Raw genomic sequence first — 23,451 nt, 5'->3', positions numbered from 1 at the left:
GTGTAATTCCTCCGTTAGATGTCGCCCCCATCCTTTGAAATTAAATCCCTTCTTATTTCTCCACGTGCTTCTCCTTGTCCCTATAAAAGTGTGATGTGAAGTGTTAAAGACTTCGGGGATCAAGCATATTCGGCGACTGAATTCCTGCACCTCTTACCGAATAGAAGACTCTTATCACTAGAAACCAGCACCACATTCCATACCCAAGCATTTCATCCCAGATTAGAATCCCATAATTCCTTTTACGTTAGTTCCGTTTTGCTTTCATTCCCAGAGAGCTTTCCTTTTATTTCATTTTTATTCCTCAGACCTGTTAATTTACTAGGTAGTTTTATTTTGCGGTCTTACTCACCTGAGTAACTGGTGTCGTTAATCCTTGTAGGGTTAAAACCCTGCGGGCGTTATGCTTCCTGATACAGCACTGGTATCTTGCGTTCATGCATCCGGTCGATAGACCTTATTTGGGAACCAGAGGGGCAATATTCTATTCCGCTTAGGGTTATATGCACTAGTGTCGGGGTCCTTCGATCTTTGGCCAGCCGGCTGGAGTTACCTGAAGGCAGAGTCCGATTAGGCTTACAACACATTTATTAATTTCTGAGTCAAGTAATGTCTTTTATTGACGAGTTTTGTATTATATTTTTCTGTCTTTTTTAGTATAAAGTATTGAACTCTTTATTAATATTAATGTGTCAGTTTTGACAGAAATCTGGCGAAGGGGCAGAAGGTAGGAAAAGTGGTCAGCTAAAAATTGTTACTGCCACTTTCACGGAAACCAAAATTTGCTGACATAAAGTAGGCGTCAAAATAAAGGTTTCATGACGATTTCGGAAAAAGGACTTGATGTATAAGTTAGGACTTGCAGCGATAATCCAAGAACCCGAAAAGTAATACGACTAAACCACTACCCCAAAACGAATTCTATAAAATGTATAAAGTGATCGAAAAATGACTTCTCTCAGACCGGCCGAGTGATGAATTTCTTATATATATTTTTGTACGAGCAATTTCTAGGGCAAATGTGAATTAACAAACGAAATTGGTGCAAGTCGCGATGGGGGCATGAATTATAATAAATAGAGATCTTTTGATCTTTAAAGGAATTAGCTCTAAACCTTGGTAACAGACATAAATAGTTATTTATGGCATAAGAGGGTTATGTTAGAGATTACCTACGAAATAGTTAACCTACGGGCTTGCCGAGAAGAATTATACCTCGATTATACCTTTGTTTTAGTACGGTGTTAATACCGCATACGTATGGTCCTTCGATTAGTTTGTAGGAAATGTTTCAGCATTAACTTATCGTTACATAGTTTCTAATAACACACCGTCTACTGAATCGTTTTTAATCTAATGGCAAAAATCTCGGCAACAATTCATATTTCATAATAATAGAAAGCATAAGCAACATTATCAGCAATGCATCAACAGATCGGAAAGCTAATCCGCTTCTGCTCGTAACGAAATCGCTTTATTTATTTCCTCCTTATAAGTCCCGAGGGAAATCGATCTCTCCTAAAATTGTACTAAATTGATTTTATTTTCGCATGATGCCCTTTGACGTTTCGTAACGCACTTATCTCCGGGAAGGGTACCCACGTGTATGCGTGAATGTAATTTGTAAGCGTATTGCTGAAGATGGATATTGAATGCCGATGTTAATTGCTATCAGACGGTGCCCCTATTAGCAATACTAATTTATGTTTCCTTCTGCGATTCTCAGATTAATATATAATTCATGTGTAATTTACCTTGAATAAATTAAACGCACAAGGTTTTCAGATTTGCATTTCTCCCAAAACTACGCATCCCCTGTTTTCCGAACAGATATAGAATGACGGTCTGTTAATTTTTCCAATTTCGATTCGGTAGTTTGCTTTCCTTGCATTATATATGAATCCATATAATGCATAATAGCTTAATTTTTAAAGATTTGACATAATCTTCATTTTTAACCAGAACGTTTCACGTTGTCTTTTTCTTACGTTAAGCCTACTACAGGTTCTCGAACTGTGTCATTCTCTGCGATTGCTGCTTAAATTATTTGAAATAACACCGAGCAAAAAATTTTCTAACCGAAACGAGATCTAATTTTCAGTTCAAACGCGCCGAGTTGCCTGATCAAAAAGGTTTTGAAATATTCACCTCCATTAATGAGCCCTGCACTAAAAAAGTTTTTTAAGGAATGAAGTAGAAATCAGGGAAATGTTCTCATAAATGTAAAAACTATTTAAAGAAAATAAATAAGCAAATCACAGATCCCAAATGTACCCCTAATATACATTAGAAAATTTGTGGCTGTTAATTTTAAAATTCATAAACTTCCAAGAGCAAATTCCCATTTTTAGCTCATTTTAAAAAAAATACGTTATTATATTCGTTATAGCTGGCTGTCTGGCTGGCGGGCTGTCCGGCTGAGATCTCACAAATTACAATAGCTAAACACTTGATGTGTAGACTTTTGTGGGGGTGTTAAATATTTTTTTTTAACTTTAACGGTAGATTTTACACCCCTAGCGGTTAAGTGAATGCAAATCTTTTTTTATGGTACTAGAAGTCAATAGTTACTTCTAAATACGAATATTAACTAATGTTTTTAAGCTTGATGGGCAGATTTGACCGACTTACGTCGCAACTAAGTAACACCATTTTTTGTGGATACTACAGGCCGATAGTTAAGTTTCAAATTAATTTAGATTTGAAACCTTTCAATATGGGCGTCAAATATGTTTATATATTTTTAGCGTAAGGAGTAGAGCTAAATGTACACCAATTTTTTGGTGGTACCTACTAAAGATCAACCTTTTTATGGACGGAGTCCAATCAACGCGGATTTGATCCCCTTATACGGTTGGTAAGCAAATGATAATCCTTTGGTGGCGGTAAAGGGCATACGGGTGAAGAAATTTGTAGACCTGAAGTGGGTCAAATCCCACTTAGATCGCAGTGGATGCACAATTTCTTTGGGGGATATTAAATATCAATCGTTAACATCTCAATTGATTTTGAATTTGAATCCCTTTTAAACGGGTGGATTTAAAATATCAAATTTTTGTATGGGTGGTTAATAGTTATTTTTTAAACTACAAGAATAGGTTTCACCCTCTCAGAGAACTACTAAGTGAACTCCAATATTTTTGGGGAGTTCTAAAAAAAATAGCGAGTTTGAAACCTTTTTTTTTTGTGCGGGCATTTGTGAATTTGTTTAGCTTCAAACGTGGATTAGTTCCACCTCCTTTACGAAAAGGTAATTGAATGCCAGATTTTATTGCTCTAGATATCAATTGATATCTTCTAAAAAGAACTGGAATTTGAAACCTCCCTTTGGGAGAGTGTTAAGGGCGAATTTTACACCCTTAAAGGGCAGTTCAGTGATTGCCAATTTTTTTGGTCATCCCATTGAATAGATGATAGTAAAAATCAATCGTTCAATCGTTAACTTCTGAATGGATCTAGAATTTGATTTTCACCCCCTTAGAGAACAACTAACATAAGTGAATTCCAATCTTTTTAGGACTTCTTAAAGGAATTATAACTCGAGATCTTTTTTGTATGAATTTAATTATGTCGATTTCACTCTCATATACGGCCGCTGAGTGAATGGACTTATTTATGCGGAAGATAGTGATTTGTTTAAACTTTAAAGGGCGATATCACCCCCTTAGACAACAATAAATTTAATTACCTATTCTTATTATTACTGCATGTTCACAATAATTCACCACTGTATTTTCGCATGCGTTCGGCACTGCTAACTTACACAAATTCACTTACATTACAGTCCTTAATACAACTACTCCGATAGAATTGTAATCCAAAACCCATAAACTTAGTGCAATTGAGGGTTGTTTAAATACCATTTTCAAGCAACACTTTACATTTTTAAAATCTAAATATCGCGTAGGTTCTACACGCATAGTCACCACCTGAAATTGAGTAGGTATATTTTTTTATTTCATTTGTAACAAAAAAAAAAAGTTCGTAAATTGATCCGGCATCATTATTCGGAAACAAATTGGCTGAAACACAACCGAAAACTGACTTTTATTGAAATTAGATGGAAGCCAGTTTTAATCACATACACTTACATCTTCATTACACTTCCAAATCAGAACGTTTCTATGAGTGCTGTTATCATGGTCTGGTTAGGAGACTCTACAGTATCTCTACTCTCAAAGTTGATTAAAATATTAGCAGAAAGTTATTACGTAATCGAGTTGTAAGGCAAAATTAACCCTTATTTTAACCCGCAATTTGAACGCATTATACATAAAAATACAGTCTGTAGAAAATGCCACTAACAAGAAACAATACCGGGCTTTTTTTTGGAACGAAACGAATCTAATTTAAACGAACTTCCGGATTTGCGATACTTTCCACAGGATCGAGTTACAAAAATTGACGCCACCACCATATTCTCGTTCCGGAAACGAACATTTCCGTGCTAACCTACCCTTGAACGACATTGATATATGGGAAAATCGAAAATGCGATAGAGGAATAATGCGACAATACTCATTAAATACCAAAATTACGTCGAGTTCTTTTAACGTTTAAAGTCGATCCTGGCAAACGGTTTGCAATTACGCTGACAACCGGAAGTTTCTGTTGAAATCATTTCAAAAACTTATGTCTGTAGTGATGTGACGGAAGTAAGTTATTTTGTATTCGCCAAACTAGCTTTCAACGAAACTCGCTACAATCTCTTCTTTTGCTAAATGACGTTTCCGTAGGCCAACTATAACCCATATTTTACATGTGCGTTAATTATTAAAACTTGTATCATGGCACGAGCTACTGTATACTATAAAATACCGAATTTAGCTTAAGTGACACAGAAAACTCGGCGACGTGAACGTATAACTTCCCCATCTCATTTCGCTTTCTTATTTTTGATGCATACAACAAGCCTTGCATTTTTATTTCCAAATTTGTCTTCTTTTTCAACTCGCCGTTTTTTAAAGGAAATGATTTTCAAATTTATGTATAACAGGAAACCGTGTTTATTTCTGTTCCAATTTCATATAATTAATCGTGGTGTAGTATTAGAGATACATGGATTTCGTTTTATATTATATTGTGACGGTAATTAGACATATACCTATTGTCCAAGGGATACTCATATTTTTCCATCTCTTCAAATTACCCCGATTTTCCGGTTTCTTTAGTTCTCCCAAATGGATTCTACAATGTGTACTACTAAGTCATCAGCTTCTTCAGAATGTTCGCCTTCTTCAACTCTTTCAATATATTTGAAATTCGAGTTCTTCGTGATTCTCCAATTCTTCACCTCTCGATAGTTAGACCTCTTCCAATTCTTGATTTTCTTCATATCATTTATTGCATTTTCTACTTTATTTAAATTCTTCGGGGTTTTCAAACTTATAAGTATCGTCACATAAGTTACTTAGGATTATTCAATTTTTTCATGTTCACCACATTCTTCTTTGTTTATCGAATTCAAATTCTTCCGTTTTTCCGCATTTTTCAAATCTCTCCGACCCTTCAAATTCAACCGACGCTTGAAATTTTCATGTTTGCTACATTTTTATGATTGTTTCTTCCGTGTCATCGAATTATGGCCATTTTCCAAATACTTCAAAATTTTTACTATCCAAAAGGTCTTTCCGATTCTCAGATTTCTAAAAATATTTACATGCCTAAGCATTATTAAATTCTTGTGATTCTTCCTTTTCTGCGAATTCTTTCTGGTTTCATCGGGTCAATACTTGCTTCGAATTCGTTGAATACTTTTGTTCCGTGCCTTCAACTATACTGTCGTTTTTTTTTCCAAAATCTTATTTTGGCCTTGAGTCCGTCGTCGGTTGTTTCGAATTCTTGACACCCATCAGGTTTTTCCTTTTTTGAAATGTTTCCTTTCAATTCTTGGGATTCAAATTATTCAACATGTATTAGACTCTATAGAGATCTGTAGAAGGCGAGCGGTTCCCTTTTGCAATTCCTCAGCTTCTCCTTTCAGCGACAAGCTTATGGTATAAGTGTTGTCTATATTCCGTGTTGTTGTTTCTTGATATCCTTCTTCGCATTGGTTATCTCCCTGTTATAGCGCTGCGTCTTAGGTTTGCACTTCGCTGCTTACGTTCAGGTTCTTCAGGTTACTCCAATTTTTGAAATTATTGTATTTAAAAATGAGGAATAAGGATGAAGCCCTCGTGCTCAGAAAAAATATACAATATCCAGGAAAAAGGGTAAGTCTGAATCATATATCCCCTTACAATAGCGACCGCAATAATGTGCATATCGTGTACCAAATACTTTAATTCTTCCAATGATGTCCTTCTGTTCCAAATGACTGCATGAGTAAATAGACGTTTTTGCTAAAACTAAACTGAAATTTAAAATTATAATATAAACGAAAATTTTGGTGCGTGTTTTATAGCGTAAATGCGTGCACACTTTAAAGTTTTAAGTGCGTACAAATCTTCGCATTAATAAGCAAATGGAAGCAAACTTAAAAATCAAGACGATGTAATTAAGCTTCAAAGTAGGGAAACTCTTTAAGCTTCACGGTCAAAGATGAATATTAAACACTCAACTAAAGGAAAGGTGCGCGTAAGCGCAAAGTTTAAATGGAAAAACAAACTCTTTATTGCCCACCTTAAATACCTAATAAACGCCTATACAGCAGCTTTATGGCGATTAAAAACGATCGAACTTTTAATGTGAAATTAATTAAGTAAACGATTGGTTTTTGCTTTTAATCCACTTGTGGACAGCTGAATTGCTATGGGCTGCTGCTCTACGGAATGTAACATTTCGTGGATGTAATGGTCGAATGAATTTATACTGTTATTGATCTTGAAATTAGAACCACAAAGTGTAAGTAACCGCTTCACCTGAACGCCATCGCTCGACTTCACGATGTTCAAGGTATGACCATTTTTGGTTCAATACGACATGGCATCCCTATAAATTACACTTAAAAGGTCTCAACGTGTAAACAGAATTTCTCAATTATGCGTAACGACAATGTGATGTAACGCTCCACCGTATAATGTATTGATTGTGCCATAAACCGGCCATTATATGAATGGAAATGGTAGCGTAAATTGAATTTAATCCAGCAGTTTGTAGTTAATGAGGTATACTTATTTGTAATTTCTACACTTGAAGTCTCCTTGTAAGGGAAGAACTCAATCAAAGCGAAATAATGCTTTGAAGTGTGTACATTTTATTTAATACACTGTCTTCTATATAAAATTGGAATTTGTGTTAAATACCTACGCATCATAAAGTTAGGATTACCTACGTCTATCAAAACGAATTTTAGCTCTAAGAAAACTATTTTGGATGGGGAAATGTCTTTAGCTAAACCTTCGAAGTGGCCAACCCATTAAATTTTCTCGCATTTAGGGGATACCCAGTGCCACTCGCGATGCGTCAAGTGACTTTCTCATGGCAAGGTCTCTGAACACCCCCACAGTTTCTAGGGTAATTTCAAAGATATTCTATAAGAGTTGTTGTATCGTTAGGGTTGTAAATCCTAATGATCACCCAATCACACTTACACAATGTAAATTCGGTCTTGGATTATCTTATATCTCAAACCCGGTACGTTACCGATAGTTCGACGATTGTTAACTGATAATAATATCGATTAAAAGGTTTTTCTTTCGGCCTTAGGTGGTGTTGAAGTGAAGGTTTGTAAGGTTAGTAGGCTCAAAAGTCAGACTTCGTTTAGTATTTTTATTTGGTAATCCAAATATTTCGGACGCACTTTGCTGTCCTTCCTCAGTGGGACCACTGGGAAAATGTTAACGATTAGCAAAATAAAATCAAACAAAAAGACATGCTTCCAATTGTGTGCACTAAACACGTCGTAAACAAAATGGTGGTTGCCTTCATTTCTTGGTGAACAATTACATCGAAAAAATTGTTTTTCGCGTATTTCTTCAATTGGATGTCGTCCCAGAACTGGGAAACTCACGTCTTTTTAAAATTCCAGCATTTGTTGGAACGTTCCTCACCCAACTCGGTTCGTGTGTTCTGGAAAATTTTATGAAACTTATCCAGAACACACGAACCGAGCCGATCAAATCTCATTTGCGGTCTACGGAAGTCTGGGTGCGTGTGACTATGGTAGTGAAGGTATTTCTTGGAAACCTCGCCCTCCAGGTATCGTGGCGAATGAGGGTGCATTTGCTCCCATCGCTGCCCCATTGCCCGTTGTCCCTTGGCTTGTCTCCATTTGGCATGTCCCCATTTGGCATATTCAAACAGATGATTTTTCAGGAAACTGACATTGCATAACCCTAGGCATAACCTCTGGTTTCGTGGAAGGATTCCAAGAAAACTAGGTAAAATTATCCAAACTAAATACAAAATTAACAGGTTGGATGAAAATTAATATAGAACGAAACGGAAAGCTCTCTGGTTGATGGAAAACAAACCGAAAAGTAATTTTGAGTTTGGTCAGGAATAAATGGAATGATCAATTAATATTAGTTGTGATAGAATAATCAGAACAAGTCTTGGTCTCTAGTCGGTAAGTGATCTGTGAAAAGTTGATTGGTGAATTACAAAATCTAGCTTTTATAGGGACAAGAAACAAGTAGGGGATTATGAAGAGGTTTAATTTCAAAGGATGGGGACAACAACAGGAGACATCTAACGGAAGAATTTTACTACACATAATACAGGGTGTTTACAAATAAAATTTATTAATTATATATTTATTTATTAAGCAGCGGATTATTGATACTGACTTTGCTGTGCCTTTGAGAACAGAAAAAGTAACGGACGTATATAGATACATTGATCGTGTTCTTATTTCACTAGATTCTGAAAAACATGAAATATTAGATAATCTGACGACCATAAAAAAATGCTTATCTTGTATTTGTAGAAGAAAATCTTGAATATCCGTGGAGGCAGGCATTTTCTCAAGATTTAACACAGAGTTGATTAGAATCTTTTTAACTATCGTTAAGATTTGGTAATAGAACATATTATACACATATTATCACTTTACCTATAGGCGTAAATATATAAAAAAAAGTTTCCAAATACAAAATCTTCCTAAAGCACACTGATATGGAGGACCTTTAGACTTATCAGAACCGTTTCACTTGTTAATGGGGACAGTTTTGTGAGAAAACATGTTTTGCTCCTTTATGTTTGATTCAGATTGTTTTAGTATACCAAACATTTTTACTAGAGAAACTCTACGTTTACAAGGAAAATATAAAAATCTGGGTTACTTCCTTAATAACGCAGGATAATTTTTATGTTCGTGAATAGCAAGCATAATCCCCAATTTTGATGGAAGATTTATATGGCATTTATTAGTTATGATAAACTTAGGGCACAAATTAGTAGATACAGAATTTTGGACTCGTAAACTTATATCTCGGCACAATATTTATTTCCGTCAGTTTATTGACATCCTAAAATAAATTAATCGTAAAACAGGTTTAATATGAAACGAAACAAAACAGGGAATCCGTTTCATATCATGAAATTTTTATTGCCAGTAAACGTCCGGCGATACTTTTTTTCCAATACGTATTTCGGCTCATTAAAAACTGTTACAGCTATTGTCAGATGCCAGGATGTAATAAATGATCCCGAATTTATCTGCTCCTAGGTACTCACAAACCGTTACCTTTTCGATATCCTGCGTAGGTACTTATCAACAGGAAGTAGATATAAGAAGAAGAATTTCAGAGTTATTAAGAACTTGGTTTAATTTTACATAAAGTATCAGGCGGTGTAGACTGAATAGTAATGTGACAAAATTGTAATGGAATTAAATAGTTCACTTGAAAATATAGCCCTTTGCGATTTATCGCATTGTCTGGAAAATTTCCCATTCATTGAATTCATACAATGAGTCATTGTAAGTAGAAAGCTCATTAATATCGTATTCAAAACAACAATAAGCACACACAATTAATTAATTAAGCAGGTATGTAAAGGTAATGAATCTATACACAAATTTGATGTAAGGGCGAAAAGAAAGTAGCTATAAATAGAAATATAACAAGCTCCTCTGATGCCTCTCAAATATCGGATTCAATTATTTTTGCAGGCACGTGTACGACTACGTATCGGTTCAGGAAAGCCGAAGCTAGATTGATTTGTTTCGATTTGATGTTATAATTGAATCCATAATTTAAAACAATACGAGATCAATTTTTCGCTAATAATACTGCCAAGCCAAAAAAATCTAGATTAAGAGGGTACTTAATTGTTAGTATGTTAAGCTATATGGGTGGTATAAATGAAGCTTACTAGGTGCCAGGTGGAGTACCGAAGAATTATAGACGACCACTCGCCTAACCTACCACCATTTTAGACTTTTCAGACCTACTCTAAATCGCCCTACTTACTAAACATCCATGGTGGACCACTCCACTGTTGATTAGTCGCCTTTTACGACATGCAGTATCTCTGCAGCAGGGTTATTCTTTCCCGCCCCTACACGGGTAAATGTCAAACAAACCTAAACATAGCAACAAAGAAAAAACATTGGTTACACTTACACTACGTTCTGGTTTATTCCGATATCACCTTCAAGATTTGAGGTCAACAAAATTGGCACCTGAGGTGTTTTAAAATTCACGAAGGGAACCGAAAGGAACACGTTTTCGGCAAAGAGGTTGTAGTACGATCGGCGATCAAATTAGGCGAAAGTTTGTTCAACAAGCAGAGGGAATAATGCACGTTGATGTTTTTGAAAAAAATTTGACGTTCCTTAGAATCTTCAAACCTGGTTTTATTGTTACACAATTTGAAATGTTTTGTGAATTTTCTTTTGCTTTTGTTGTCTTTGTTATTTAAGTTCGTGTATTTGTGTGGGCTATGCCAGGGTTTATGTCCCGAAGAAGGTTTCCTGATATCGCCTGGTGTGCGTAATATATTTAATATGTTTTCGTCTTTTCTTACGCACAAATTTATGAGTTTTTATTTAATTTCCTTTCCCATTTGTGCATTAAAAAAACCGCCAGTTTGAACACCGACAGCTATCCATACTCCGGAAGTGCCGCGAAATGTCCTTCGTTTTGAAATGAAAGTAACAGTGGCTCTGTTCGTGACTTTTACGGTCAAATAATAATGTCCACCTTGTTAGTAAAAGATTGCGATAAAAACAACCTGTTAGAAATAACCGAAAGATTGTTTTACCAATTGGTAAACTAAGGAAATACATGTATAAAGTAATGCAGTTTCTACGCTATATTTACTTCATTATAATTTACTTAAATGAGCTACGAGCACAACATAAACTTTAAAGAAGAATTTCATACAGTAAATAGGTAGATAATGACGTTAGGATTTATACAGAAAAAAATTCCGTTTAGTAATTAAACACGCCTACAGTGTGTTCGCCTCATTTCTTATGAACAGGACAGAGCACGAATTTGATAGGAAAATTTAAATCAGCGAACGCTGTCCGTGTCGCGGAGTGGTGTCACGGGTAGGATATACTTCACGTTATACATAGCACGCACGCTGGATGTAGCATAATTGCTGCCAGTGGTAAACTGCGCTCTACAATACGTTACGTTACGGGGCATTACAATGAATAGTTATTTGTTTCATTAGTACAAAAAATGTCAGTTTTCGGGACGAGGAAGATAGTTGCTGGACGACGCGTTAGCGGAGTCCGGCAACCTTCCGAGTCCCGAAAACGCATTTTTTGTACGAATAAAACATAAAATTTTTTCTCCAACCCCCTTTACTTCAAATTATATTCGAATTTAGATTCAGTCACAGTTTCACTACTATAGTATAAGAACTTCTGCTTTCTTATCCTCACGTGTCATGCCACTCTAGTTTTTAGGTTAACTTATGACCTATTCGTTCTTACTTCTTACTTCTCACCTCTCGCGACTTTGTAGGGAGCAAATCTTGAGGTAGCATGTTCTGCCGTTTCTATAATCTCTGGCGGAGTGCAATCCATGTCGCTATCAGTTTCAGTCATTTTATTGTATACACAATTAATATTGTTATATTTTGTATTGAAATAAAAAACTTACCATACAGTTTTTTAATTAAAATTAATTGCAATTAACTTTTTCAAATTTTGAATTCAAAATGACAGATAATAGTGCAATGGGTCTGAAGTAGATGGCGTTACGCGCGACGGCGGGTTGTATACGTATTAAAATTACGTTCATCGAATATGTAAATTACGTTACACATGGTTTAAATAAAAATAGCGAGCGTAAATCATTTTCAATACATGTACATACGTATAGGTAACATCATTATTTGCATTGAATATGCAAAAATATTNCGTCAGTTAAGGCGCCTCTAAACACTTGCAAAAATTTAAGATTGCGCCTTACTGTATTTAAGGCTATGCAACACACATTACCAATTGCAGCAAGAAGGTCACAGGTACCTTCTCATTGTTGAGTTAATGAGGGTTTATTATATTTACCTAATTTACATAATCACTGTCAATTCAGGAAAATTCTATAAATATTTAACGCTATACCTGCATTTGTTGTAATTATGTTTATTTTCAAATTCTAGGAGATTTTGCAATAATTGTGTAAATAATGTCATTACATAGGAAACATAAAATAATTTATTATCGATAATGTAACTTATGATTTCACCTGTAATCACCTATAATTACTCATTACGATATTGAAAAACATTATCAAAAATAGATATATTGTACACAAAATAATGAGCATCTCAAAAACTAATTGCATAATAATGATATAATTACGTCTCTACTTCATATAAAAGAACTTCCCTAGCGATTTTCAAATATTGTTTACTTACTTTTGCGTTATATCAAACGTACTAAAGTGTGTATTGTGGTAAAATGCCTAAAGCAAGAAAAAGTTTCACCACCAAGAAACGGAGCAGAAAGGTGATATTGCAGAAAGCCCGAGAAGCGTAAGTACAAATTTTTTATGTTAGTTTTTTTAAATAATTGAACATGTTCTAATTTTATCTTACATGCTACGTATACCTATACTTATACGGTTTGTGTTGTTTCAGGAAGTTAACCAAAATGGCAATGAATGTTGTTAGTAGTATAGAAGAAGATGACAAACCTAATTGCATGGTTCAATGTGAAGAACATTTATCAGACGTCAATCATGAAGCAGGCAGTGGAACCAATGATGAAGACGAACACGGTTCGGAAATGTCATTTTATGAAAGTGATCTAGAAACAGAACCTCATTGCGAGCAAAAAGATACCTTATTTTTATCTGGTCGCCGAATTGTAGAGATTGGTCATTTTTTGGCATCTCTTAGAGCTCTACGACATGATGGCTTTGGTTGCTCTTTCTTCGACATGGACATCCAATCGGAAAAAATTGAAGGCTTAGAAAGCATATTTACGTTTAAATGTAAAGTGTGTGGGAAAATAGATTCCGTAAGAAGTTGCGGTGGTAGTGCAACATTTCATTCCACAAATCAAGCTGGTATTATTGGGTCCTTATCTATTGGAATTGGATACAGTCAATTAGCAGAGCTGCTTGCAGCCATGGATATACCGCAAATGTCAAACGTGACCTATTTAAAAAATCACAATGCCATATACCCTTCTGTACATGCATTAAATCAACAATTGATGACTGTCGCTGCAAAAGAAGAAGCTGAGCTTGCCGATGAAATGAAAGATGGTATACCAGTCATTGGCGTTATAGCTGACGGTGCATGGGCAAAGCGATCTTATCGTAAAAATTATTCTGCCCTTTCAGGAGTGGTAAGTTTATAAGAATACGTTATCTATTCAAAGCATAACCCAATCATTGTTATAGGCATCTATCATTGGAGCCAAAACAAAGAAAATTTTGCATATGGGTGTCAAAAATAAGTACTGCTTCTTATGTGCTAGAGGGCGTAAAGAAGAAGACCATGATTGTTTTCGAAACTGGTCTAAGACGTCTAGAGCCATGGAATCAGCCATTGTAGGTGAAGGTTTTAAAAATTCCATAACGCGCCACAATCTTATATATGGAAAACTAATTGGGGATGGCGACAGTAGCGTTTACAAACATTTAGTTGAAATCGCACCATACGGTCCATCGTTTTACATAAAAAAATTGAATGTCGCAATCATTTACTTCGAAACTTCATAAATAAACTCAGCGATTTGAGTAAAGACACCAAATACTCAAAACCTCACAGAGAGTATGTGTCAAATCCATCAATGCTAGGTCGCTTCCGCAATGCAGTTATACGGGCTATCGCATACAGGAAATCCGAAAATAATGCACTTGATGACAAGATTGACAATTTAAAGAAGGATATATTGAATAGTCCCTACCATATCTTTGGCCGCCATGTACATTGCAAAGATTACTTTTGCAAAGGTTCAGATGAGAATAAGGTAATGTTTCTGATTTGCTATTTATTAATTCCATACTAAAGGTGTTTTCTTATTTTTAGGATGATTTAGTTGATATATATACCCAAAACGGGATCCTAGGTGGATGGTTAATACCATTATACAACGACTTGCGGATCACGCCTCTAGTTTACTGTATGATACAGACAATAATCCTGCGGAAACTTATAATTCCATCATAGCTAAACTTGTAGGAGGTAATAGAATAAACTTTTCACTCAAAAATTCCTACCAATTAAGGTGTGAACTGGCGGCCATATCCTACAATTGCAAACAACGTAATTTATTAGGCGTTTTACATAAGCAGCTATGTGGAAGACCACCAGGACATTACACACAAATCTTCCTAGACGCCCAACTACATCGGTACAACAACAGATCTAGAAAACGTAAGTATGTTTATCACAATCACTCGCCCCCTTTCCGCGTCTTTTATTTGTAATTATTTCTTTTTGTTTTAGATTTGAACGCCTATATCAAGTAAAGGTAACCAGATGCGGTCTCATCGTCGATGAAGAAAAACCGTATTTGGCTTGTTCTCCTGACGGTTTAGTTGGGGAAGACAGTATAGTTGAAATTAAGAGTTCCTTGAAAAGTGGCGACCACGATCCTGTTGAGGCATGTATGTTAAAATTAATTGACTATTGTGTTTTAGATGAGGAAAACAATAGAATTATGCTAAAAAGGAGTCATAATTATTACTATCAACTCCAAGGCATTATGCACATCACCAAGAGAAGCAACTGTTATTTTATAGTTTATACAACAGCGGGAATCCATGTTGAGGAAATAAGAAGGTATGTTACCTACAAAATATGTCTAGCGAAATACTCATGCACTTACATTCTTATAGGGATGACATCTTTTGGACACAACATATGGAAAAAAAGCTGCAAGAATTTTACATGCAGTCATTATTGCCAGAATTAGTGGATTCAAGGCGATGTCGTAATATGGACATTAGGACGGTACACATGGTAAATTAAATACTTTTTCGGAAATGCAAACCTGCTTGTTCGTTTTTTATTTACCTAATATTTAAGTTTATATGTAAAATTGTATTAAAATTTATCTTTCAAATAAAAGTACCATTAGTGACATATGTTTTACAATGGTGAAACACCAAACCGTATGTTTTCAATAAAATAATTGCGTCACTTGTCCCATATTTATAAAATTGCATTGGCGATGACAATAATGGGGTACCGCGAATAACGATTCCCTGGAGTGCTCGGAATGGAAATTTTCGAGAACCGGAACGCGAGCATCAGCCCATCCCCAGGAGGTTTAGGAAGGGGGGGGGGGGCATAGTAAACATAATGGTTACGCTTTGGAGGAAAAATATTCCAAATTTAAAATTTTGGAAGAATAAACATTATTTACTGCCTTTCAAAGGTTAAAGAGAAAGCTCCAAAACATTAAAAAATCAGTTACAGAGTTCCGCTTTGTGGAATCTATTGTTTCCCTTTGTGTAGAGACAAAGCGAATTCTGCTGGGTTCCGTGTGCTGGTACGATCTGGAGAACGTATAATCCTTTCCAGATGTGATATTTACCACACTAAGAAAAAATAAACCAACAATGAGGGTTATTCCCTAACTCTAAAGGAATCGAAATGTAACAAATCGAATCGGAATGTTTAGTAAAATCGGAATTATTAGGCAAACAATTCCGATTTGACTAAACATTCCGATTCGATTTGTTACATTTCGATTCGATTGGAAGTTAGGGAATAATTTCCATTATGTAGGATTATGTGCAATTTTTTTTTCGGGGGGAGGATCTGACCACACGGTCGCTTCATGAACGGGAACGGCGTACAAAATTTTTCCACGACACGAAACTATATGTAATATTTTTTACCAACCGGAACCCGGAATAACATTCGTTCCGGTCCATTCCGCTTCCCCGCAGACATTCAAAGGTTCTGCATAAATGTAGTACAAATAGCCTCGGGTATATACAAGGTAAATTTATTTTGTTAGTGGTTTAAATTATCCACTAATTACCCCAAGTCCTCGGGCAATTTATACCTGCCGCGGATCATTAGAAAGAAAAGAGATACCTATATTGTGTTGCAGTGGATTTTCAACCTTATTGACATGAAACATTTCCATCGATTTCTTCCGTTTTTCCCAATATTTTGGCACTAGTTTATAATTCTACAACGTGCGCGGTGGTTTAAACTTTTATACACTGCACGTACTGTGTTATAATAGAAGATTATTTAATAATAATGATATCTGTGATTGATTATATTGAAAATTCGAAATCGCCACTCAAAAAATCATATCTATTAACACATGCTTCGTTTTTAAAAAAACGTTCTATTGTAACATTCAGACACATGTATACACCAAAAAGACGTTTTGTCCGTTTCTTCAACATTTCAAATAAATTTTTTTTTTTGGGAAATAAGTTAACATTGCTCTTATGGGTGTATGATGTGTTGCCGACTTTCTATTTAGAACCACAGATTTAATGCGCTTTTCTTAAACAATTGCAATCGTCATATAATTTTCTTCCCTAGTCCATGTCCTGATTCATCCCTTATTCTTCATTATTAAAATCATGACCGATTTGTAATTCAACTTTATCTGCTTATTTATCAAACATTTAATTATTTAAAGGTCTGAACTAATTAAAATCGTCCCCTTTTATTTTTGTTTTTTGAATAATAATAATACTTTCAAACTTACTGCGAATTTTCTAATTTATCAGAAGAGTCTGCGCCACTTTTTTGTCTAGAAGAGCTTGATCTGAGGACATTTCGAATAACGGTTTCTTTGAGTCCCGCTATACCAGCGTAACCGATTTCAGAAAGTATCCTTTAATTTCGTCTGAGAGATTGGAAATATTCGGAATAATTTCCGTTATTATTTGCGAATCCACAGATAAATTACTGGGGGTAATAAATTCATGCAAAAGAGAAAAATATTCCAGGATGTTAAATCTTAAGGAAGTTTTTTAGAAGTCGCACCTTGCATATTAAAAGCGCTTCAATTTAACGTCGAACCATTCGTTTCGTTGAGAAAAGTAAAAATGTCAGCTAACTTATTCTGTACGCTATTTGTGAAAATAACGTCAAATCCGCGGATTCAAGCAAAAGTAAATCTTATGTTACCAACAGTTTGTTGTAGAAACGATTACTATTATGATATTGCTGTAACTTCCAATAAAATTTATAAAATAACATCAAATAAATTAGTCCTAATAAACACAGCAATCACATTTTACATAAAAATACCAGGATTAGGAAAATCAAAAACTGCTCAAGTAAAAAATATAACTCGTGACTCCATTCAGCTGTGTATTTGTCTATCGGACCATATGATGCTACTGAACACCACCTGTTTGCTTTTGTAAATGATCAATACATGGCGTTTTTTTTTTATTAGCGAAGGGCAAAATGCATCTTTGGCAGATATAGTTAATTTTTACCAAAACCCGATCGTATTCAAAATCTCATTTCTACCACTAAATAAATATAAATGGGAAGCCCTTTTTGGGTCGATATTCATTTCGCATGTCCACTCAATTATCTTTGCAGTATGTGTGCCACGTATCTCAATCTCGAAAAGGAATCCACTTCGACAGATTCCATTTTTTATAACAAGAACATAATACGTTTCTGCGGTTATGGCGATTTTAATTTCTGATTTATTGTTTCGCTCCGTGAATCGAATAATATTCGTACATTGTAATCGAGGCACGTTTTCGGTTTACGTCCCTTGATGTGGATCAGCGGACTCCGGTAATATCCATTTAACTAATGAGACAAGCTTACATCGTAAGCTTCCCATCATTGTCAAGTGAGTAGTGCTCATATAAGCGAAGATAAGTAAAGAAATGCGTTTATGAAGCGAAAATATCCACAGTAAACGACACATTTGGGTTATAAAAATTTCTCTATTGTGTTCATTGAACAACGCTAGCTGCGCAAACCTTATGCTTTTGTCAGGGATCGAGCATCTTTTTTTTAATTTGTGAGCGCGTGTTCCATTTTTTCAGATTGACGCTCGGTGAAATTCGCATAATGGAACAATATTGTGTTTTTGTAAGGAAGTCTTTTATTGTATGGATCTAAGGGGAACAGAAAGATCTAATTCTTGTATGACGATCGCAAAACTTTAGAGTAACGTTTTCATTTCCTGGATAATCGAAATCCTCTGTTCTTTTTGTATTTCCTGTTCCTTTTGTTCTCGTTTCGTGACATTTACATGTTTATGTAGGGAAAACAAAGGAAAAAAGCCCTACAGCCAGATAGGTACACCCAATTAAGGATTAAGGGTAGTAACAGGTCAATATTTCTTAATTTTAGTAACGGATTTCATGCTATATGGACCTTTCGAACTGACCCTCGTATAATTGACTAGTTTGTTTCGATAGTTAAGAGCCGGTAAATAGGCCTATACCAAGACTGGCGTCAGTGGCGCGATTATATGACATGATCAGTAAGTAACTATTATTAATTGCACCCCCTTGCATTTAGTGGTATATTATATTAGCACTCCAAAAAAAACCGATTAAAATGTCAATTTAGCATCTCGTATAAAATATAAATACTCAACCAAATTTTAGTATTTTTTACATTGAACAGTTCCTAATACGCAAAAAAAGACATTACACAAATTTGATTTTTATAGGCGCTAGAGCCCTTTTTGTAGCATATCGTTTTTTTCCAAAACGTAAGGTTGCGCGGATATTCAACGTGTACTGGTGTCTGCGGTATAATGCCAGTAATGCAAGAATAATAATAATAACGTAAAATTAACCAGGCTTTACTTTGTTACCCAGTTCATTAAAATTGGCCCAATGGTAATTTTTCGGTTACGTTTCAAGTTCGTCCGCGCATACTTTTTAATCTGACAGTAATAATCTAAGAGCTGCCTACAGAAAAATGTTAGTTGGTTGATTTTTTTTTGTAACCCTGATACATAGTCAAGTGGAAATCGTCATGTCTACCAGCAAGATCCAGTGACTTAAGTAGAGCTGTTTGGGTGTGGATTACTAGATCATTACTGAAGATTGTCTATATAACCACTCTAAACGTACACCAGAAATTATCTAAAATATGTTTTAACCTCTAATCATATCGAAAAGACATCTGAAAATATCTAAAGAACGAACTGGACAAATTCTAAGCAATCCCTAAAATATTTTCAAAATTCCCGGAGGGATACCTCCGCAAAAGCAACCTGCAAGAAATGTCATTGTGCTCTTGTGGCATCTACAATCGCAATCTTTGCGAATTGTTCCACAGAGCATGCGTAGCACTAATCGCAGTCGACATTAACAAACAAGGATGAAACGATTCGCCCTGATCAAGTCCCCGCTGCGCTCAAGTTTCTCCATCTCAACTGCCATCCGAAATTGACCGTTCTTTGACTGGAACCACTAGCAGCGAGAATCGTACAGCCACTCACAATCTTTCAAACATATTCGAAGACATGATAAGAGAGAATGACGAAACAGCCGCGGAGAGTCTACTCACTTTCGCCTCCTTTGCATTTCGGGAAAGTCTCTAATTTCCGCTGTCAAACATAACGTGGAATCAACAATAGGCACGAAATCCGGTTCTAGTTCTATCAAGAAGCACTCTGGCAATTCCCTAACTAGACGAGTCGAGTCGAAAGGATCGTATGGTGACATCAGAGGGGCAATTCGCCTATTTTCCTCTGAGGATAGCCTTGCGAAGGAAGATGCCGCCACACTGTTGCTGCTCAAGGAAAAACACCCCCATCATAGCCGTCATCTGGAATCTGGATCCACCTCAAAGTAAAAACATCTACGAGAAGACTACCGAGCGGGTGGTTGAAAGCACCTTGATGATTTCCTGGAAGAAAGGAAAGCTACTCATTTGGGACGCTACTTGCGTTGACACACTTTGCCCATCTTCAGTCGACATGCTGGAACCACGGGCGCAGCCGTCGAAATCCAGGTGAAATACTTAGTATCCATTATACACCAAAACTACCTGTTTACCCCGTTCACAGTAGATACGCTGGGTCCTTGGAGTTCGGAGACCCTGATACCCTGGGCGACCTCATCTATCATGCATTGATAAACGTTTTATTGGATTTCAGATTCAATACCCGTCTGTTCAAATTGGCATCTGCTCATGCATGACATGGGATGATTATTTGCTTCAAATTCATGAATTTTGAAAGAGATTTAATGAATAATTGATCCAGTGCATTCTGATAAATTACTTGCTAACGGATTCGAAATATAATGGACTAAATTTAATTGATAATGAATACCTGGAATGTAATTTAACAGTCACAGATGGCATTTTTTAATTCAGTTGATTATATGCATACAGGGCAACGAGATAATTAACACATAACGTCACTTTTCAACAACATTTGGATTCTTTGTACAAATCCTAAGCGTTTCTAGATTTCCTGTAAATTTCGCTGACAGTTATGAAACTCGCTCAAAAGTCTGGCCCGTACAGCACATTCCGGGAGACTGTGTGGCGGATGGAGAGTGTTTCAATTGACTGATTACGGTGCGTTTGTAGCTTTCTCCATTTTCCCGATTGAAGCTGTTTGCCAAGTTGCCATATATAGGTATTAAATCAGTTATCGATCTTACATTTCCACACCATTTTCAATGTTTTCGGTGTATTTAGACGGAATTTTGCACGAAATAACAAGGGAACCGCGAAGATACAATGGAAGGTCTATACACTCGCTATACGGTGGTGGTCAGTATGCATTTTTAACAATTACATTAAACCCTATGAAACAAATTGTTTCAATTCGGGAACTCTACTGAATTTTAGTAATTTGAAGAAATTTGACGCAATGATCCCATGAATTAAAGCCATTGAAATCAGGACTAAAAATACTCTTTGACTAAAGTTAGTTCTGGGTGGAGAAGTGACATGTCAGACGATTCCACGTGCCATTTAAATGTTTCGTGGAAGACCACCACACTTAAAGGTTTGAAATAGGTACTGTGACAATTAGATTAAATTATGTCTCTCACGTGTTTGAGCATTTTTCTTAATCTTGATTAGTAAGGGAGTGGAAATTCTAACTAATCACCCGATATTGCGTGCGGACCTACGTAATTTGTATGTGGCAAGTTTTGGAATAAAATTTCTAGGCGCTGCTGTATTGTAAAGCCATGCAATTTTCAAAATACAATTTGTTGGATATGAAACATTTTTGAGGTATTATGTTCAAATTTGTCTTAAAAGGTATTGTAATAAACCAATTTCTACCAAATTTAATGTAAAATATAAAATATGTAATTTTTGGGCTAAAAAACCCTATATCTTGATCGATTGATATCTTGAAAGATTTTTTCTGTACAGATTTCTTCCAGCCTAAATTTCAAACTTTATCGAATCGCAATCCGTCCACACTCTCACCCCTGTCGCCCGGCTTAACCTTACAGTTTGCTCCGAGCTGCAGTTGATTAGTCGTCTTTTACGACACGCGTGACATGACCTCAGCGATAGGGTTATTCTTAGAACCCGCCTCTACATGGATATAATAAGGACCTCGGACACAATATTCTGCACGGAAAAGTAGCCACACTCTTCATTAACCAAGGGATGCAACGCCGTTGTTAAATTTCGCCCAGCAACTCGCGTTCTGAAATGGCATCGTTGGCGACTTTACTTTTCAATGCAGGGCGTATGTTCAATGAGAATGAAGTATTGGAAATATGTTCATCGTGTATTTTTCTACCAGTTTTCCAAAAACAAAAACGACTCTGTGAAATCTGCATACGAACTGCATGCAGATATCCATGCAAACGGTACTTCAATCGAGGCCCTTAAGAAAACTCTAAACTAAGAGAAAGACCAATGCATCTGAAGAAACTGAAACGTACAATGTGACACGTTTCTAGTAGTAGTAAAACAGTTTGTATTAAAGTAAATAATTTAGGATTTAAATTTAATTGTATGAGGTGTTTTTTAAAATTGCACGATACTACACCAGTATTTCAATTGCTAAAGATTCATACTTTTTAGTTTTTTCCTTTTCAGTGGATATTACATTCTTAGATAGTGGAACAGCAACATCTATGATGACAATTCGTTTTTCAATTTTATTGACAATAACAATATCAGGTTTATTATGTTGAATTTCTCTGTCAGTTAAAATTGTTCGGTCCCAATACAAGAGGCATAAATTGTTTTCTAGTATTGATTCCGGAATATATTTATAATATGATCTAATTCGTTTATTAATTTAAAATTGTTTGCTATTTGTTAGTGTAATATCTTACAAACTTGATTATGTCTCAAAAGATAGTCAGTTTCAGTATGAAAAGAATTGTCTGTAAGCCACGCTTATTGACATTTCTTTATCAATTTCGGAAAATTCCAATGTGTACCGATATTTTAGGTACATGCAAAATTTTGTTGTTCCAATTTAGATCAAAATTTAATTTTGGTTCGCAATCAAAGTTTTTGATTTTGAGATCTAGGCCCGAAAAATGAGAATCTATACGAATAATATTATTAATCAATAAATAATTTAAAGAGTAAAAATAATTTGGCTTCTGGCTTTCTAATGGCGAACTCGGGCCACTGTCTCCGGAAACTTCAGCCAATGTTCACCAGCTGCCTTATTTTCTCCCCATGATTAGGGATGCTTTTCATTGTTAGCTACCGCGAGAGTTTATAATTAAGTTGTCTGGCTTGCAATTTTGCCAGACCGTAGTGCATCTTACACTTGCCATTATAAAGTAATCTTTCAGTTGTTCTTCTTGTTCAGCGGAGAAAACTTTGTTTACTGCATAATTTGCCTCAAGTTTCTTTATTCGACAATAATGACAGCCCAAACTTTTCAGCACTCTGTCTTAACCCTGTGCGCACCCTCAAGAGGAGTATTTAGTAGTCCATCCGAATCACCACTTATTTCTCATGCTTTATATTTTTTCACGAGTTTTAGTTTGCACTTTCAGAAAAAGTAATGGCGACATAAATTTGTTCGCTCGCGTTCTAAACCAGCCACTGTTGCAATAAAACAGACTTTTTACACTTGTATTAGATTCTGTACAGAGAAATCGATCAATAAACGACCCCTGTCCAATTTAGCACAATCGTATTGGTATAAGGTACCTATTGGGACTGAAAGAGCAT

At 35.7% G+C, this 23,451-nt stretch overlaps 2 protein-coding genes across 2 annotated transcripts in view; both read left to right on the top strand.

Moving 5' to 3' along the window:
• LOC116167798 overlaps positions 1-23,451 on the top strand; it is an 80,180-nt gene that overhangs the window by 5,281 nt on the left and 51,448 nt on the right. The gene's annotated exons all lie outside the window — the stretch shown is intronic.
• On the top strand, positions 12,583-14,430 carry LOC116167800. The gene is made up of 4 exons (XM_031483331.1): positions 12,583-12,879; positions 12,985-13,699; positions 13,755-14,326; positions 14,386-14,430. The coding sequence occupies exons 1-3, from the start codon at positions 12,806-12,808 to the stop codon at positions 14,073-14,075; spliced, it is 1,110 nt and encodes a 369-aa protein (XP_031339191.1). The 5' UTR covers positions 12,583-12,805; the 3' UTR covers positions 14,076-14,326; positions 14,386-14,430.

This window comes from Photinus pyralis, unplaced genomic scaffold (assembly GCF_008802855.1).
Source record: "Photinus pyralis isolate 1611_PpyrPB1 unplaced genomic scaffold, Ppyr1.3 Ppyr1.4_LG4, whole genome shotgun sequence".
NCBI classification, from domain to species: Eukaryota; Metazoa; Arthropoda; class Insecta; order Coleoptera; family Lampyridae; genus Photinus; species Photinus pyralis.
Note: the sequence above shows the minus strand (reverse complement) of the source record. Positions and strands in the feature narration are given on the sequence as shown.